This window comes from Vicugna pacos, chromosome 8, assembly GCF_048564905.1.
Source record: "Vicugna pacos chromosome 8, VicPac4, whole genome shotgun sequence".
Taxonomy (NCBI): Eukaryota; Metazoa; Chordata; class Mammalia; order Artiodactyla; family Camelidae; genus Vicugna; species Vicugna pacos.
In genome coordinates, this window is record NC_132994.1 from 78,349,005 (window position 1) to 78,368,458 (window position 19,454).

The 19,454-nt window shown below is 51.6% G+C and overlaps 1 protein-coding gene across 3 annotated transcripts in view; it reads right to left on the reverse strand.

Annotated features, from left to right (window-relative positions):
• THBS2 (thrombospondin 2) overlaps positions 1 to 8,676 on the reverse strand; it is a 28,744-nt gene extending 20,068 nt beyond the window's left edge. For 2 of the 3 annotated variants that reach the window (XM_072966246.1, XM_072966247.1), the window contains exons 1-4: positions 8,392 to 8,676; positions 5,574 to 5,648; positions 3,573 to 4,129; positions 2,265 to 2,349 (exon numbers count right to left, since the gene is read on the reverse strand). In XM_072966246.1, coding sequence (XP_072822347.1) covers positions 2,265 to 2,349; positions 3,573 to 4,129; positions 5,574 to 5,625 — 694 coding nt within the window. In that variant the 5' untranslated portion in view covers positions 5,626 to 5,648; positions 8,392 to 8,676. The remainder of the gene's footprint in view (positions 1 to 2,264; positions 2,350 to 3,572; positions 4,130 to 5,573; positions 5,649 to 8,391) is intronic. The other variant, XM_072966245.1, reaches the window with a different exon arrangement.
• Between the last annotated feature and the right edge of the window lie 10,778 nt (positions 8,677 to 19,454).

Genomic DNA, 19,454 nt, shown 5'->3' on the forward strand with positions numbered 1-19,454 from the left:
GTGGGTGGGGGTCAAACCAATTAGATGTGGCAGTTTCCTGCTCTTGTTTTCAGCCTCACTTCATAGGCGTATTTATATTACCTACTATCCACAATAAGCTCCTTATTTTCATCCCCAGAATCTGTCCCAACCACGTATTCTCCACAGATCGGATGACCCCTCCCTGCTCTCCCTTTATCCGGCTCTTCCTCCCTGAACCCCTGTTCTGTGGGCTCCTTGCCCTGCAGGGAGGCACATGGGGCTGTTGTCTTGCTCAGTGATTCCTCCTTGACATGTCGTTTCTCTGCCGGCCTCGTGTAACCACCAAAATGCAGGGTGGAAGCCTGACCGTGGGTTCGGAATCTCACTGCCCCAGAAATCGGACGAGACCCTGAGGTCCTCGTCAGGGGACATGGGCAGCTATGCCACAAATTACAGAACTGTTTGGGGCATGGGCGGAAGTGGGGTCACTGACATGTGGCCCGAGCCCCTCTCTGCAGAGACCGCCACGTGTCTTGTCTGAGACACCCCACTACTGAGTGAAGGCTGGTGACTGCTGTCACTCTGGCATTCTATCATGAGGTTTCACGGCTTGGTTAGAACCCATGCAGTTCCCACAGATCGCGGGAGCGCCCGTCAGACCCACCAGCCCTGTAACTGCGTGCACCCACAGGAACACAAGCGCGTCACTCACCAGACGAATACATGAGCAAGAACTCTGCAACAGCCGGGAGAGCTCACGCAGGCCGGGCACCCCTTGTTCGTGGTGTCTGATACAAGGCCGGCGGGCTGCACGGGGGCTGGTGCTGGGACAGGCCTGCGGTTGGGGCAGCTTCCCTTCTCCCTCCCTCCAGGGCAGAACGCCCGCCCTCCTCTCCTCTGTCAAGGGGCTGGGCCCTCTCCACGGTGCTGGCGCACCCGGTGATGCGCAGCCCTTGCTCACACCCAAGACACCTCCCCCAAGCCGGGCCAGGACCGCCCTGCTCTCCCCACCTCTAGCCGAACCTGCCAGCGGATGTCAGTTTACTGCCGTAGCCTTCTCAGAGCTCCTGCTTTTTTATGACTGTGCCCCCTAAAAAGACCGTGACCTAATCCAGAGGGACCCATCTTGGCATCTGAGCAGAGCTGGCGGTACCGGAGGGGGCATGGCCCCAGCTGCAGCTCTCGGTCTGGGACTCAGGACTGCGAGCGTGTGTCACAGGCCGTATTATAAAGCCTCCTCTCTGCAGAGTTTGCCAGAAACCACAACTAACTTCTTTCCTTCCTGGAACTCAACTGACCAGCAGTTGAACGACGTGCGGATGGAAAGACAGATGGTCTTGGATGGAAGGACTCAGGCTCACTCCACAGACACCACCCTCGGGACACCGGGACTCTGAACCCTGCGACCAGCGCTCCCAGCTCGGGGTCCAGTGCAGGACAGCAAAGCCCCACCAGTGCCTCACAGACATCAGATCCACGTGCCCTCACGTGATGATCCATAAAAGAGCGATTTGCACTTGTCATAATTCCCAGGAGACACGAAGAAGCCATCTGAGTGGACGCAAACCACAAAACGAGATCACGGGACAGGTAAGAGCCTTTCTGTGGGGACTCGGCCCCACGGGGGTCGGGAGAGGTGGCCCTGCTGCTCACAGATTGTCACCTGGAGACTTATGGGGCCTCCTGGCACCTCCGCTGCTTTGTTTGTAAAGTGAAGAAAGTGCCCACTTCAAAGGCGTTTTGCAGATTGAGTGACACACTTCATCTAAAAAACCCAGCAGAGAGACCTTCCTAAGTTAAATGCTCAAGAAAATGCTGACAAGTCGTGATTGGATGTAACTTCAAAATGCAATGAACAGACAGCGTGGGAGTATCTGTCAGTGATTCGAGCAGCATACATTTCACAGTAAGGCTGCGTCAACAGCTGTGAATTGCACAGAAAACTTCCACAAGCCAAGCGCGACTCGTGTCTGCGGTGTTGGCCCGTGAAGATGACCTTCACACGTGAATAGATGGGAATGGTGGCATACATGTAAAATCATGTTAAAATGCCAGGGATTTATTTTTTGGCATGTGGAATGGATGACACTGGATAATTCAAACATATTTAGAAGAAATCCTTCAAGCAATTTATCATTTTCGGATGTCAGCACGTCAAGCTGACCAGCTAACTCACTCAAGGCCACATCGGCATGTCATTCCAAACTTAAATCCCATCTGCCCCCGCCCCCGCCCCCGCCCACACACACGGTAGGAGAAGCCCGTCCAAGGTGGAATCCTACACGCAGCGCCAAGACACCTACCTCCCAGGCTCTGCTGACACCCCTTCTTGCTGAGAACATCTTCCACGGAATTTTCAAAAACTAAGTGGACATTCTGCAGCAAACCCTGCAGAGAGGAACGAGGGGGAGACAGCGGGGGACGACCGTCAAGCGTCAGGCGTTGAAGTAAACGGTGCTTTAAAAACAAGATGTCACCTTAGAGCAGGGAGAACTTTCCTCTGTGCTGTCACACTCAGCAGGTCTGAAAGCCCTTTGTGTCGGGTTATCTGTAAGTGTTACTCTGAAGCTTTGTAGACAAGAGGCGGACATGGAGTCCCCGTGAGAAGAAGGAAGTGCTTCTTTCTCAGAGACGGGGGAGGGGCCCCGGAAGACGGTACCTTGTCTTCCTGACGTGCCCAGGTGGACACTGGTGGCCGTACTGTCCTTGCAGGGGACTCTGAGGATGACTGGTGTCCCTGCCTGCCTGTCCGTCCTGGGAACGGGCCCTGGTCCAGTCCCAGGACAGACAGCACATCTGTGAGACCCGGCCTCCCCCGGGAGAGTGAAGGGCTCCTCTCGGCCGGCGGTCGACCACGCGGGGCCTGGAGCCTCCTGGCGACCCCCCGCGGCCACTCAGCACCTGGGATGCATCGCTAGGCCTTTCACTGAAATAACTGAGCTTAAATATACATTTATTTCCCAAGATGCTCAGGCTTATCCGGAGGAGAACGGCTACTAACCCTCCTCGCAGGTGCTAACACTTGCACTGAGGCAGATCCTCTTCCCAGAAGTATCTTCCCTGAGACGCACACGACCTCGTCCCTCACTCGCCCTCAGCCCTTTCCTCAGAAGACACAGCGGCTCGCTGCCCTGTCAGTCAGCACCGAGCTGGATTTTGGGAGGGGGTCTCGGGCTGATGCCCTGCTCACCAGCTCAGCCTTCAGCCTGGAACCAGCGAGAACCTGTGCAGCTAAGAAGGTGCACCTGTGACGGCTTGCTCTGCTTGCTCCTGGTCAGAAAGCTGTGTGTGCACGTGAGCGCGTCCGCGAGTGTGTGTGTGTGTGTGTGTGTGTGTGTGTGTGTGTGTGTGTGTGTGTGTGTGTGTGTGTGTGTGTGTGTGTGTGTGTGTGTGTGTGTGTGTGTGTGTGTGTGTGTGTGTACGCGCGTGCACGCGCGTGCGTGCGCGTGCACAGCCCAGTGCGCGTGCATGTGACCGCATGCGCAGCCGGCTGTGGGCGGGGCAGGTGCACGTGCGTGTGCACGGGGGGCGGGGAGGCGCTCCTCCGAGGACAGGGCCGGCCCCCTTGAAGGCGGCGCGCGGGGCGGGCGCCAGGAGCCCCGCGGACCTACCCGGAAGTGACTCTCTCGGCCGGAGCCTTTGGCCACGTACATCCTGCTGCTTTCTGTCTTCAGCTGCTCGTAGAAGGGCTGGTCCAGCGTGAAGCTGTCCATCAGCTCGCAGCCCACGTACAGGCTGTAGGTCTCCCCGGTCACCTGCACGGTGATGTTCTTCCACTGGGAGTCGGCCAGGCCCACGTCCTCCAGCGAGATGACGTGCTGGGTGCCGTCCACCCAGTAGGTGAGGTCCAGCGTGTCGGCGGGGCCGTTGGAGATGATGTCGAACTGCCGCTGCGCGGCGCCGGGGCCCTCGAGGGCCAGCAGGGTGCCCCGGGACCTGCGGTCCTGCTTCAGGCTGGCCGTGAGGAAGAAGCCGTCCTTCCGCCGCATGGCCTCGGCGATCCTGCCCAGATGCTCCGCGCCCACCGGCGGGATGTAGTCGAACCGGACGAAGCGATAGGCGGGCACGCGGGGGTCCGGGCCCCGGAACTGCTTGGCCCCGATGGTCTTGCGGTTGATGTTGCTGGCGCTGAAGAGGTCAAAGGTGGTGTCCTCGTCCTGGTCTCCAGCTGCCCGGGAAGCAGAGCAGGAGGTTACTGGGAGCCCGGCAGGCACGGGCTCCCTCAGTCCAGGCCGCCAGCATCATTGCCCGGGAGCACCTATGGAGGCCGACACTGCACGTCCCCTCCCTTCTCCTCGGGGATGCTAGGGCCTTGGTTCATGAAAGCTCGGCTGCCCTCTCTCCCCAGGACAGCTGCCTGTCCACAGCACTAGCTGCATCCCTGACCCGCTGGGGAGCGGTGCCGGGGGTAAACCCGCCTAGGCACCCAGGGCTCTGTTCAGATCAGCTGACGCTTCCCATGGCCAGGCTTCCGCCAGGAAGGAAGCAGGGCCTGGGTTACGCCTGGCACATCCCCACCTTCTCCTGGACCAGGACCCTGGGCCACCTGCTCTCTCCTGCTCGTCCGTCCCGGAGATGAGACTCAAGTGTGACCCCCTCTCCCCGATGGCCCAGAGAAGCACCCTATGGAGAACGGCTCTCTAGCCTTGTCCTCAATGCATTTCTAGGAAGGAACTATATTGTACTTGGCTTTCTTAGAGAGATCACCGGACTGGAACCATGTCCCTTATTGTAGAATACGTTCTGTCACTCATGGTTCACACTGCAGGGAAGGCTCTGAGAGATGACAGGAACCAAGTCCTTAAGTGAATGGTTTTAATTCACCATTGAGACTACTGGGGAGAGAGGTTATCAGACCTGACCAAAATTGTAACACTTTAAATAATTTCCTGAACAGAATGTTTAAATAAAGCATAAATTTTCATCTAATGCTTGGCAAATTAAAGCATTATAATATACAGTGTTGCTGACAGAAGTGGTCATTTTACCACCATCAATAGAGCTATTTTGCCATCTATCAGAAATCCTTAAAATAATTAAAATCCTTGACCCAACAATTTTACTTCGGGAGCTCACCGTACGTATATAATCATGAATGCTAGGACATATGTATTCACAACAATATTCTGCGTGGCATCAGTTACACCAGTGAAAATAAAGTAATAACATAACAGGGAATTGCTCTAAAAGTATTAGGGTTTAGCTTCTACTGGAATATTATACCATCATTAAAATTCATGTAAGAAAATAAACATGGTGGAAAATCCTTTTAATATATTTTTAAGCAAAAGAAGAATGGGAGGAAAAGAAGTTATAAAACACCAAATACTTGAATACATTGTAAACATCACATACAAAAAAAAGGCAAAAAGTGCCCAGCAAGAGACTGAATCTCCAGATAGGAGGATATTTTTCGCTAACACCTGGATTTTCTGAAAATAAATGATTTCCTATCTTATAGACTCAAAAATAAGTGGAGATTTATTTTAAACTAAATTAAGAAGGTTCTAACAGGTGAGGGGCTCCAACCACGACTCCCCTTTGTTTAACCTCATCCCTCAGGTGGGCCTCGTCCTGGGAGCCCAGATGCCTGGAGATGTGTCGACACTCACCCTGAATGCCAGACCAGGCCCATGAGGCAAGCAGCAGCAGGGACCACAGCATCCTGCCCCTCCCCGGCGGGACTCCTGCAGACCAAACAAAGCCCTGTTACTTGTGGACACGTAACTGCAACTTCTAGTGCAGGTCAGACATCACACTCATATGACCACTTAAAAACAGCTGGTATATAAAAATCAGAAACAGATGGATTTGTAGGAAGTCAAAACCAGATAAGAAATGTGTTTTTCAAATGAGACAACTGCAGCTGGTATTCACCGGACTAGCACGTGCTGACTAGCACTGTGCTAGTGACATTCTAAATACTCATTACTTAACCTAGGAGGTAAACATAAATACGATATTATCATCTCTATTTTACAGATGGGTAAGTGGAGGATCAGAAGAGTTAAGTACTTGCCCAGAGCAATGCTGTTACTGAGAAGTGTAGCTGGGACATAAACCCAGGAAGTTTGAATTTAGAAAAATATCAGCCTGGGGGGAAGAAAAAAAACTATGAAGGCATTTTGTGCAAACAGCCAAGGAAAAAAGGGTGCATGTGACTTAATTAAATAGAATAAATATCAAGTGTATGTGAGTTAAAGTAAACTTAGTTTGGTGGATCACAACTACAAAAAACATAGCATTCTACTTAGTAATCACTTTTCACTTTGCTTTTCTATTTTCCTGCAGGCCTGTTTTTCCATTCTTGAGGCTTTTCAGTTGGCAGGCTCCGTGGACACTGGACCAGAAGTCAGAGACTGGCCAGATGCCCGCTCCTCTGTTAACCCCTGCACGGCCTCTGTGCGCCCTAGTCTCAGCCTCCGAGCCGCCCCAGTGAGCGAGTGTCCCCAGGGCCCTCAGCAGCAGGACGCCCCTCGTCCTGCTGAGGCAAAACCCAGCTGGACCCTCACCCCTCCTTGTTTAGGGCTTCAAAGACTGACCAAAAATTCATGGAGCTGCTTCTCCAGAAGTACGTGGGAACCTGGAACTACCCATCCTTCTGAGATGGGGACCGTCCCCAGGGGAAGCAGTGTCCACGCAGGACCCTCAGGGTTCCCCTGGGCTCCAGACGCCTGCTGTGCAGTCAGCCCACAGCAAGTCCAGAACTTGGCTGTTTTCCACGTGCCCATCAAGGAGGCGGCGGGCACAGCAGGCAAGCCCGGCTGGCCCAGCTCAGAGCTGCTCCACTGGGCGCTTGCCATGCAACTTGGGGAAACTTACTTAACCTCTCTGGTCTCAGTTTCCTATTCTGCAGAATGAAGAAGCATCATTTAAGTTACCTACTCAGAGGGTTATTGTGAGAATGAACCAAGCAAGTTGGCGTTTGAAAAGGCTAATAAGCCCAGCAAGCCCCGGGCACAGGGTCGTCCGATCCGACTGCGGGTGCACTGTCCCCGGCCGCCCAGTGCGGGAGCGCTGACAGTGCGGACGTTGCTCATGAGGTTCTTCAGAGGCTCGAGCTGCACGAGTAGACACTTGCAAGGTCCCTGGGTAGGACTTGGCACTTGGGGAGCCCTGCATATGTGGTTTAAGGGTAAATAGTGGACAGGCACGTCTGTGACACTTTTCTTGTGTCTTTTTCCCATTCGACTACATGTGTGCCTCTGTGCTCTGCAGACAGCAGTGACCACTGGCTCTGGCAAAGACAGGCTCTGTGCAAAATACGAATTTTCAAGTTCTGGAGGCCCATCTTCCCATCACCCTAAAGGGAGTGTATGGAGCTCTGCTGCTAACAAAACCACATGCTCAGATTCGAAAACAGACGCCTCACAGAGCATGACCACTCCGCCTTTTGTCACAGGAGGGCGAGGGTCCCGCCCCACAAGGGTCTGTCTCGGGATCCGTGAGACAACCGAGAAGGCAGCAGGTCAGGTGTCGCTGGTAGAGAACGTACAATGCCATGACGCCCTGTGTTAGATGGCGACACGCATGGCATCATGCAGCACCCGCTGGGGGACGGGACACACGCTCTCCTAACCTGCGCTTCACGTCACACATTTGGTCTATGTTTCTGGTCATGTGTTTTCCAAAAGAAAGGTCTCCAAAGCCTACTGCAACAGGATGTCATTAGAACCTGAGAAGTTCTTTTGCAGTTCTTTTGATCTCAGCAGTCCAAGCAGCAGTAACCTCGCTGCGGGTAGCGCCAGCCCGCCCCCCGGAGCGCGGTGATTTAGTCTCAGCCTCCTTCCCCCGGACTAACCCGCGTCCCTCGCAGACGTCCCGCTGGCGGATTCCCGGCGCCCTTTCGTATGCAGATTACCCCCGGACTGCGAAGGCCGGCCGGAGCCGCGGGCAGTGGGAGCGCCCGTCACAGCCTTACTAAGCGTTACGCACTAGGCGTTCGAAGCCGCTTGCCAGCCGTGAACGCTTAGCTCAGCCTCCACTTCTCTGGTTATCTTCCCGCATTCTCAGGCGCGTTTTTCCTAGTTTCCTTCTCGTGATCACCCCTCAGCAACAAACTTCAACGCGGAAGCACCTCATCCCGGAGCTGAGAAATAGAAGCGCCTGCCCAGGTCTCCGGGCGGGCCATTCATTCAGGTCGCAAGAACCGAGTGGTCAGCGGCCGCGAACGCCCGGGCGGCCCCCAGCAAAGTCGCTGCGAACAAACTCCTCTCAGGTCTCTGACGAAGCAGCACAAGGACCGCCTAAAGGCAGTCCGCTGCGTAGATGCTGGTGGGTTCAGCTTGCTAGAGGCCGTCCCCCCACCCCGGCCTTACAGTGTCCTCTTTGCACCTTTCCCTTCTCCCCTCTTAGATTCGAAAGAGCCTTTTCTGAAAATTAAAGTACAATGAGATGATTTGGCAAATTAAAAAAAAAAAAACCTCTTACCTGGAATGTGAAAAAGCCGCAGCGACGGCCCGTCTCAGTGCTGGGGACGGAGTCCAGGAGGACCAGCGCGCGGGCGAGGCGACCCGGCCCACGCTGCAGAGGAGCCGGCTTCGGGGCTCCGCACGGGCCGGGCGGCAGCCGCTCCTTTATAAGCGCCGACCCCCGCGTGGGGCTGTCAGTCAGACACACGCGGGAGCGCGCTGGACCCATTCCTTCGGAGCAGTGACATAACTCCCCTCAGTCCTGCATTCGCTGGGAGCACCTGGCACGGGGTCCGGTCCGGCCCCGCCCCGTGCCGGCCCCGCCCCTGCCCCGCCCCCGGCTCCGCCCCGCCCCTTGCGGGCCCCGCCTCTGTTCCGCTCCGGCCCCGCCCCTGCCGTCTCCGCCCCTGCCCTGGCCGGAGGCCGGGGTCCAGAGAGGAGGGGCCAGATGAGCGAGGGCAAGACCGACGGGGCCTCGCTTTTCCTGACTTCTCTCAGGAAATAAAGTGCTATAAATAAAACCAGCGAGACTGGCTGGAACGCTCGCTTTTTGCTCAAGAGGAAGAATCGGAGCTGCACGCTTCCAGTGTGGCTCGCATCACCCCAAGCGAGAACGGTCTTTCTGAAGCACGTGGGTAGCGGTCAGGCAGCGAAGGATAGTGGGTGGAAGCAGTCTGGGGACTGATGGAGGCATACGGATGAATTAATTTACCACGTGCCAAAACAGGGCATTTCATCGAAAAGGAAGTCCGCAAATCCAGTTAGATGACTGAGAAACAGGGTTGGGAGAATTTATTCTCAGCCACGTTCTACTTCCTCGGGTCAGTCTGGACCCCGTAGGAGAGCCTGTCCCTCGGGGCACCCAGGGTGCGGCCCAGGCTGTCCCAGCGGCATGAACAACCCACAGTCAGCTTCCATGCTCCCTTAGCAGGACAGCCTGATGTGGGGGTGAGGGGGGTCCTGTAGGATAGAGACTCAAGAAGTGAACACAGTGGCCGCAGTCAGACCTCATGCTGCTTCCCAGAACTCACACATCCCCCAAGGCCCCCACGGCCAGAGTGGACTGTGGACAGAAAGGGGGGGGTGGACGGAGATGGGGGCAGACAGCAATGGGTGGATGGAATAGGGTGGACAGGGGAGAGGGCGAGGCATCGTCCAAGACCAGGATGGTCAGTGGACAGAAGCGAACATGCAGGTCCCTGCACAGGCTGGTTTTGGGCAGACGGCACCCGAGGTCCCTGGGCAGCCATGCACACAGCAGTGACAAGTCAAGCCTCAGCTGAAGACTGCTCGGAGACTGTGCGTGGATGTAGCTCTAAGCCACCTTGGGCTCTGACAGGGTGACACTGCTCAGGGACCTGCACCCATGACCCCTGGGTCCTTGTCAGGGCGGGGGCCACAGAGGACAGCAGGCACACATGGAGCCAACCATACAGCTGTCCGTTGTGGGGGTCCAGTGTACAGAGGGTGGGGCAGGGCAAGAGGAGGCACTGGAACCCAGTGGGACCATAATCTTTGCTCACTTCTTGTGTTTTCCCAAAGCCTTTGTTTGTGGCAACTGTTCATTTCTTGCCAGTTAGATGATATCCATGTCTGGTGTATGGAGAAAAAAGAAACTTGACTCAAAGAATGTATGTGCCTTGTTCAAAGTAAGACGTCTCACTTTTCGGTCAGCTAATTGGTGGTACCAGCGTCATCTGAATGTAAAAATGTGGACTCTGTAACTAAAGCGATGTTTTCTCAAACTCTAAGGAAGAATATACAGCCCATTTTCCCTTGAGGACTTTTCCGTGTATAATTGCTAATGTACCAGCTCACCTCTCTTTGCTTACAGGTTGGCTGTCCCTGGGGCCAGAAGCAGACATTTGGACCCCGACAGTGCTGTGAATGCCTTCCTTCATCTGCTCACCCATGTGACATCCATTCACCAGGCGAGCTTTCAGACAGAGCCCTGCTTGCTGAGCGTTTCAAGAACACACGGGGTGAGGAAGTGGCGGTGCCTCGTGGTTGGTGAGAACAGACTGTAGGTAGGACCACGTTCAGAGGAGCGCTTGGCCGGAGGCGCTACCTTGCTGGGGCTCCAGAGAAGAGGTTTCTTCCGAAGGGGAGCCAGGGAGACTCCTTGAGGAGACGGGACGTGAGCTGACTCCCGTGACCTCTGGGAAGAGCACCCGTGGTGGGCGAGTTGTCCCAGGAAAGGCCCTGCATGAGGAACTGAAGGTGGGCAGAGGAGGACCAGAAGAAGCCCCGTGCAGAACAGAGTCCAGCCCCCATGCTGACGTGGCCAGAGGTGACAGTTGGCAGAGATGCTTGGGGCCTGACAGGGCAGGACTCAGCAGCCCCCCTGCTCTGTATGGGGGACTTGGTTCCTCTGAGGTTAAAGAATGAACCAGTGGGTTCACAAATGAACACATGAAACGACTTCTCTGTTCTTTTCCAGGCGAAAACTCTGAGTAAGTGAGGTTTGCATGGATTGGAGGAGGGTCAGCCCAGGATGCCCCCACCCCCGAAGGGCCCTGGGTCCCTGTGGAAACCGATGGGGTCTGGAGGCGAGGGCTGGGCACCGGGGACCATCCAGACTTCACTGTCCTGTGCCCAGCATGGTGTCACAGAACCACCTCAGTCTCAGGACCCAGAGCCGGGAGCTGGGAGCCACTAGGTGGGAGCTGTCACAGCTGCAACCATCTGTTTCCTCTTAGCCTGACCCCGGCGTGAGTAAGCGCAGGGCTTCTCGCCCCTCCTGTGGGCGGAGGGTTCCGGGAATTCGCTCTACCCTGACCCACAACAGAGGAGAAACAACAGTGTGTGACTCCTCTGTGAGCCTGCCCGGGGCTGACAGCAGGAGGAGATTCCTGAAGGAAAGCTCACGTGGACAGGGGCCAGGCGGGATGAGGTCACGAGTTATTTCCGTTCTTGGTGTGAGCGGAGCAGCCCCCACAGCAGAAACGCTGGGCCGGGGCTGGGGAGGCAGCCTCCCGGCCCTGGGCGCGCCGAGGCACGGCAGCCGCGGGAGAGGCCACGGAATCTGATGGGGGGAGCAGGGAGCCCAGGTTCCAGCCCGAGCCAGCTCCCTGAAGCTGTCAGGGCCCTCCTCGGGTCTTGGCCTCTCCCCTGGGACCTGAGGCGGCCACAAAACCCACTGAGTCGGAACCCAGTTCTGAGCGGGCCCCAGCGGTCTGTGTTCTTCTGACAAGGACGGCAGGTGTAGGGCGGTCCCCCCGGGTGCCCCCTCTGCACGTGGTGGGGGTCCTTAGGAAGTAGGGACCCGACCTGATGGACCCCGTGGCTTCAAGCCCTCACTGGTGGGTGTTGCTGGAGGGAGCCCAGGGCGGTGTCAGGCCCAGCCCTCTGCTCTCCTCCCGTCGGCCCTTCTGGGCTACAAAGTGCCAAATCCCTGCAGGTTCCCTGCCTTCTCTGCTTTTCAGACCCTCGGAGTCCCCGTGAACAGACACAGGTCCCCACAGGGCTGCAGGCCCAGGGTCTAGTCGAGGACCCTGGGGATCACGGAGACCTGACTCCAACAGTGGGTGCCCAGAGTCAGGGAAATGCCCGCTCTGGCCAGGAGGCCTTCCCGAGTATGTGGGACCCTTTCCCTGGGCTGTTGCCTGTGTCCCCCTACTTGGGGCTCAGCCCTTGGGGTCAGGCCTCCTCCAGCCTCCTCCGGGCCGGCCTCCCTGCCTCCAGGCTCACTCACCCTGTCTGCGTTCAGCCCTCACCCCAGCCAGACTCTGTCGGTTTGGCTTTAAATTCATCTGTCTGACTTCCGTTGACATGCTCCATCGGCTCTAAACCCACGTCCACAGAGGAGGCCTGGTGCCCCCACTTCCTCACCCCCACCTCTCACAGAGGACCCAGCTCCTCAAGTCAGGGCCAGGAGTCACCCTGGAACTCCTGATCCTAGCTGTCTGCTAGACAGGGATCCATCACTCTGTCTGTCTGTCCCACTCCACAACCCCAGCCATGCTGCTGATGTCTCCCTTTGCTGGCCTAGGGATGGTCACTGGGACATGGGCTTCCAGCTGCAGCCCTGGCTGGTGAGGCGGACAGACCAGCCCTGCCCTCCTGGGCCCCTGTTCTCCTGGAGATCACCGGCCAGTGAAACGGAGCCCCTGATCTCCAGCAACCCACAGATGAGCTTAGAGTCAGAGTGGTCCTGCAGGTGAGCTGACAGTGGGAGGCAAGTGGGGTGTGGGAGGGGTCTTGAGTGGGGAATACTCAATTCTGGATTGTTTCAAAGAGGTCTTGGCAAAACTCATGTGTTAGTCAGAGTTGTCCAGGGAAACAGAACCAATAGGAGGTACATTCACCCAGAAAGATTGATTATAAGGCATTGGATTGCAGGATTCTGGAGATACACACATCTCAGGACCTGCAGCCATCAAGCCGGAGACCCAGGAGAGCTGATAGTTCAGGTCCAGTCCTCGTCCGAAGGCCTAAACCCAGGAGAATGGAGGCTGTGTTTCCAGTCTGGAGGCCAGGAACTTGAGACCCAGGAAGAGTTGATGTTTTAGTCAAGTCCAAAAGGGCCAATGTCCCAATTCAAAGATAGCCAGGCCAGAAGTGTTCCCTTATGAGGGAGGCTCAGAATTTTTGTCCTGTTCACACCTTCAACTGATCGGATGAGGCCCACCCACAACAGAGAGAACAATCTGCTTTACTTAGTCTACAAATTCGAATGTTAATCCCACCAAAATACCTTCACAGACACCTACACAATAGTGTTTGGCCAAATGTCTGGGCTCCCCGTGGCCCAGTCAAGATGACACATAAAACTAAGAATCACAACGTATACAAGCAAAAATTAAAAACCAAAAGAAGAGAAAGCCAAAGAACACTTCTGGAGAGTGGAATTTCTCAGTGGGTTCAGGTTAGTAATGAGCCATATAGTAATGTGTCCAGAATGAATTTGTTCCTCAGTGACTATCCGGAAACTTCAGCAAATAGGAGGAATCAAAATTGAGCTGATATGATCAAGGGGGAATAAAAAGAAACCTGTGATTTAAACTTTGATCCTGAAAGTGTTTCTTTCAATTCATTCTTTCAAATTTGGGGGCTGCTGAAAAATGGGGAAAAAATAGAAATATTCTCTGCTTGTAAATTTGTATCAAATATTTTTATTTTCTTCATTCAGAAGAGCAGTGAAAATGTTCGCATAAGAAGTTCTTAACTAATTAATTTAATTATGTTCTATTAATTTGATAAAGCATCAAGCATAGTATAAAGAATCTAGTAGTAATTACATATTTTAAACTGAAATTGTCAATTCAAAAGTGAAGCTAGTGATCCAAAACCTGAGGAAAATCGGGGAAAGCAAAATGAGCTTTGGTTCGTCCAAGACCCAAAGTGAACCTGTGCTACGAGAGCTGCAGCATAACTCAGATTTCAGTGTTTTCTTTGTATCTCTCCCGACATCTCGTATGCTATCTATGGCTATCTCTAGAAATCTTCAAATTATGCTCATATTTTATCTACACAATTTCATTTTTATTATTTTTATTTTTGAGTCATTTGTAAATGGGACTATTTTCTTTCTTTCTTTATTTTTTAAACATTTTTTATTGAGTTATAGTCATTTTACAATATTGTGTCAAATTCCAATGCAGAGCACAGTTTGTCAGTTATACATGAACATACGTATATTCATTGTCACATTTTTTTGACTGTGAGCTACCTGAGACTATTTTCTTAATTTCCTTTTCAGATAATTTGTTTAGTGTACAAAAGCACAACTGAGTTTTGAATAGTCTTTCCAACAAATGATTCTGGAACAACTGAATATCTATATGCAAGAACAAAGCGAAGCAAAACAAAAACAAATTAAACCTTTGACCCATATCTTGTACCATATAGAGATTAATGCAAAAAGGGTGATAGACCTAAGAATAAAACCTAAAACTAAAAATTCTAGAAAAAAACAGGAAAGTATCTTTGTGACTTTGAGGCAAAGGCGTATTTGCTATGGCATCCAGACCACAGTCCATAAAGGAGAGTGTGGATAACTGGACCTCATCAAGGTGAAACAGTTCTGGTTTTCAATCAATCAGTCAATAAAAACAACCATGTTAAAGTAATGAAAAGATAGGCCTGGGGCTGGGAGAAAATATATGCAAATCCTGTATGATAAAGGTCTTACATCTCCTTGGAATGAGAGAGAGAGATTTCAAAAGATTTGAGCAGATCCACTGTCAGAGAGTGTTTGTGGTTGACAAGATGTCCAAGTTCATCAGCCGCCAAGTCAATGAAAACCAAAGTTGCAGTGGGATTCTGCTGCACACCTGCCAGAGTGGCTAAAGCTCAAAGCCTGGCCCTCCCAGGTACCGGAGAGGACAAGAGAAAACTGGACTGGAGCCTTCATACACTGCCATTGCAGAGGAAAAGTCCCATTTTGCAAAACAGTTGGAGATACAATTTGTCCGTTTCTTCAAACATTAAATGTACTCCTGTCATATGATCTGACACTCCATGCTTGGGTATTTATTCAAGATAAACAAAAGCGTATTTCCACTCTACGTGTACGAGAATGTTAATAACAGCTCTAGGGAATAGCCCCAAACTGAAAACAACCCAACATCTATCAACAAATGAGTGGTTAAATACAGAAGTGGAATATCCACTCAGTGGGATTCTGCACATCCAGAAAAATAAGTGACTTATTAACACATTTAACAATACGGGTGAATCTCAGTATAGTTATGCTGAAAAAATCCAGACGAAAAAGTTCATCATTTACGGACATAAACTCTAGAAAGCAAACTAATCGATAGTGGGAATGGGAAGGCCAGCTGCCTGTGGAGGGGACAGTGGGTGGAGGGGCAGAGAAGGGAAGGGCGACGAAGGCACAGAGGAAGGGTGTGCCGGGGATGTTGTGTGCGCGTGTGATGCTTCCTGAGTGCAGACACGTGAGAGAGCATCAGATCTTACAGTTTAGATACACGAAATTTACTATATGCAATTATAACTCACTGAAGTCTAAAGAATCGCAGAAACTAAATAACCACATGCTGGAGTCGGCTGGTTCCACTGTGAGAAAGGCAGCTTCGAATGTTCAGAATTGTGTGAGTCGGTTAGTGTCACACTGGTGGGTTGTCATTCTCTGTGTTGGGAGTCACAGCATCATGGAAATCGGTGTGCTTGCCTGCGTGTCCTTTCCTTTCCTTTCCTTTCCTTTCCTTTCCTTTCCTTTCCTTTCCTTTCCTTTCCTTTCCTTTCCTTTTTTCTTTTCTTTTCTAACATGTCTGCTTCTCTTGAAAGCTGGCTGGTGAACACTTCCCAGGACACCACTGAACTGAATATATAAAAATACGGTCAGAGAATGGAGTTATTTGTAGAAATATTTTCCTTTTTGAGAACATACGGGTATTCCACTAGCACATTTATTTGTTTATATATTTGACCATTATTGATTAATTAAAAAGCAATAATTCACTGAATTTTGAAACATTGAACTTTAATCCTCTATGCAATTAAATTTGGTAAAATATGACTGGAAAATGTCATAGAGCAGGTGACTTTCTTTTTCCTCTTGAAAAGGGGCCTTGCAGGCAAAGTCCACTGGACCACCCACCTTCCCCTCTGTGGCCCCCTGTCACCCTGACTCACCCTCTGAGTTCATCCCCACTGCTGTGTAAGTTCCACTAAGGTAGAAGCCACACGTCCTCCCCAGGGGAGGCCAGCACCCCCAGGTGCCTGCCAGATGGGGGTGATTTAACATACTCTGACAGAAGCATAAATGAATTAATGATTTAATATTCATCCACGAGTCTCACTCACATGTGGAATCTTTTAAAATGACCTAACATGACATTTGGCCTGAAATGACAAAACACAGACCAAAGTCTCTGGTAACTAGTAAGCTCTATAGGAAGAAATATAATTGTTTTTAGTTATAATTTTTAAATGACAGATCACTTGTCTGCTACGTATATAGATGTGTTTTTCTGCACCAGTTCTTAACTTTGTCCACCTAACCTACTTGCTTAGTTTGTAATAAAATTTAATATTTTCAACAGCCGGTTCTGTTACATTTTAGTGCAAGCAAAGTAAGTGAGAAGGCAAATAGCTATTTCCTTTCTATGTGCAGGATTTGGGAGGGACTGTGTTTAATTCTGACGTTTAAATGTATTTATTTTTGTTAACGTCAGTGGCACATTTGTCAAGTTGAAGTGGTTTGTTTCGTGTTTCCTAGACTTGATGGCAGATTAATTTTACATAGTTTTAAATGAATCATTTTCTGTGAAACAACAGGACAAGATGTAATAAATGTGCAGTATTAGAGTTTTATCAGATGCAACGTCCCATAGTGTTTCTGTACATTTTCTAACTCATTATCTGTAGGTATGTTTTTAACATTAGAGTTTATGTTATTATTTCTTTTTATTACAATCAAACCTCATTAGATACCCACACACGTCTCAAGTGTCAAATTATTTGTCCTTTCCGGTTTTTAGGAGATGTGACTGACATACTCTCTGTATGAGTTTTGGGTGCAGAGCAGAATGACTTGACTTACACATATAGGGTAGTGTCTGCCACCACAAGGTCAGTTAGTATCCGTCACCTCACATAAACGCAAGGAAAAAAACCTTTGTTTCCCTTGTGATGAGAGCTTTTGGGATCTGCTCTCTTCAGCAGCTTCAAATACACCAAACAGCAGTGTCAACGATGGTCATCACGCTGTACTTTGCATCTCCAGCACTGAAAATTGGTGGAAGTTTGTGCATTTTGACCACCTTCCTCCAATTCCCCCACCCCCCACCCCCGGCTTCTGTGACCACAAAGAATCTGACTTCACTTTCTATTTTTTAAAAGATTCCACATGTGAGTGAGATCATACAGGACTGGTCTTTCTCTCTGACTTATTTCACTCGGCCGAATGCCCCCGAGGTTGCTGCATGGTACATATTGCCCTAAGTTAGCACACGGCACGGCGCGTTTAGACATCTGTTTTAACAGGGTTATAAATTGGCCTGTACCGTTTGCACGAGATGAGAAGGACACTTAGTTTCTAGCAGTAAAATGCGCCGAGTACACCGCAAAAGCACACAGACTTGTGTGCCTAATCTGTGAAAGAATTCCTAAGTGTCCACGAACATGTCCTTAACTCTAAACAGAGCACACGGATCCCTCGGATTGTGGACACCCGAACGGCATAGAGTGAAGCCTGCAGGCGTTTAATAAATGGATGGAAAATTAGGAACCCAGCACGTGAGGACTTTAACCGTCTTAAATCGCACCAACCCATCTCCCTCACTGCCTCCTGGTGAGGAGGAGGGAGAGTGGAGACCGCATTTGTGTTGTTTGACAGTCTCGGGCGAAGTCCCAGCCTCTCTTAGTCTTTGCTCCCGCATCTGTAAAACAGCCTGATGACACAGCACGTCGAAGGTGCTAAATGCTGGACTCACCACGAGCCCCCGGCAAGCATCACCAGCAGCACTACCTGAGCTGGGGCCAGTGGGAACGTCGCTGCTGTGGTGGTCCCAGAATTTATCCCCTCCGTCACTTCTGCTCACACTCTTGACTAAGCAAGTCTGTGGCCAAGCTGGCCTCCCTAGGAACAGACGCCTCCCTGGGAACAGGCCCTGCCCTCCCGCGGGCTCCGTGGCAGACACGTGGCAGAGCTGGACCTGCTCTTCTCATCCAGAGAAGGAGCAACGGTGGACGGCCAGGAGTGCCCCCACTGAGGTCCAGGACCTTCTCCACACCCCACTCAGTCAGTCCATATGGACTGTGGGCAAAAGCAGAGGGTGTTGACCTGGATTGTCCGTCAGATGATCCAGACCAACCAGATGTGCTGGGCATGAAGTCCTTTGAAAACTTACTGGCATAATGAACTAAATGCTGCAAGTACCTTGATGTTCAAAACTTGGTAAAGAACATGCTTCTTTAAAAGATTAGGGCTGCTGCGTGCAAACCCTTGAAAGATGTCTCAATTATTTGGTTTTAGATTTTTTTCCCATTACATAATAGATGCTGTAGAAAGCTGGGGAAATAGGATAAAGAGTGAAAAATGAACACATAATTGCCTCCCCACTGCTCAGAGATGATCTCTGTTGTCTCTTTATTCCAGAGATTTGGGAACATCTCCTTTTGGTTGTTTTGCTGTTCAGAATTTTTTCATATGGCTGTCCATACAGTAATTCATGTTTCAAAAATAATTTTAATAGTCAACTTGACTGAAAGCTGTTTAGATTAACATGTATTTATTCTGAACTAATTTCCCCCCAATTTTTCCCTAAATATGTTAATCTCTGGGCATAGTAAGACCTTTGCAGAGACAATGTGTTATTTTTGTAGAGGAAAGTAGAATAACTAAATGCTAATACACAAAATAAGTGGGTGAAGCAGATCAACGTTGGCTCGTCAGCACCTCTTATGAGACGCCCACAGCCTTCTCTGTTAAGGTAGCACCTATGGCATCGGCCTTCCTGCTCCGGGACGGGCCAGAACCAGCCCTCCGGGCTGCGTTCCGAGTGCTGGGTCCCCCTCTCCTGCAAATCACACGGCGTGGCGGTGTCTCCATCTGTCCTCCGGGGCCGGAGCTGTTCTGCTTCTGGTTCACATGCCCAATTTGCTGAAGGCAAAGTCCTCAAATTGAGCCCAGTTACCAGTTAATGAACCTCTACAATGTGCCTGACATGCTGTGTTACAGATTAAGAATTTCATTTTTTTTTGTAATGTACATTTTTTAATATATCACTAAAAACAGGTTGTATTAGGGTTATGTGGAAAGTTGCTAAGAATCACATAAGGGAGGGAAAAATAATTCTTTGCAGGGTTAGGTCAGGATGGGTCCAAAAGCATCACCACTGGAACCAGTCCTCAGAGGACACCCGGGCCCCCAGGCGGACTCCTGAGAGGAGGGGCTGCCCCAGGAGAGAGGAGCCGCAGGAGCCCGCGGCGCGTGTGCAAAGGGAGCGCGTCCGTGTCCCCGGAGCGCAGGCGCACGGGAAGGGGCGAGAGGCTGCCGGCGGCTGCCTGTCCGGGCGTCAGCGGGCTTGTGCTAGCTGAGCCTGGTCAACGGCGGGGTTCGGGGTTTGGCTTGTCTGCTTTAACTGTCTTTCTCGTATTACTAGTTTTAACAAT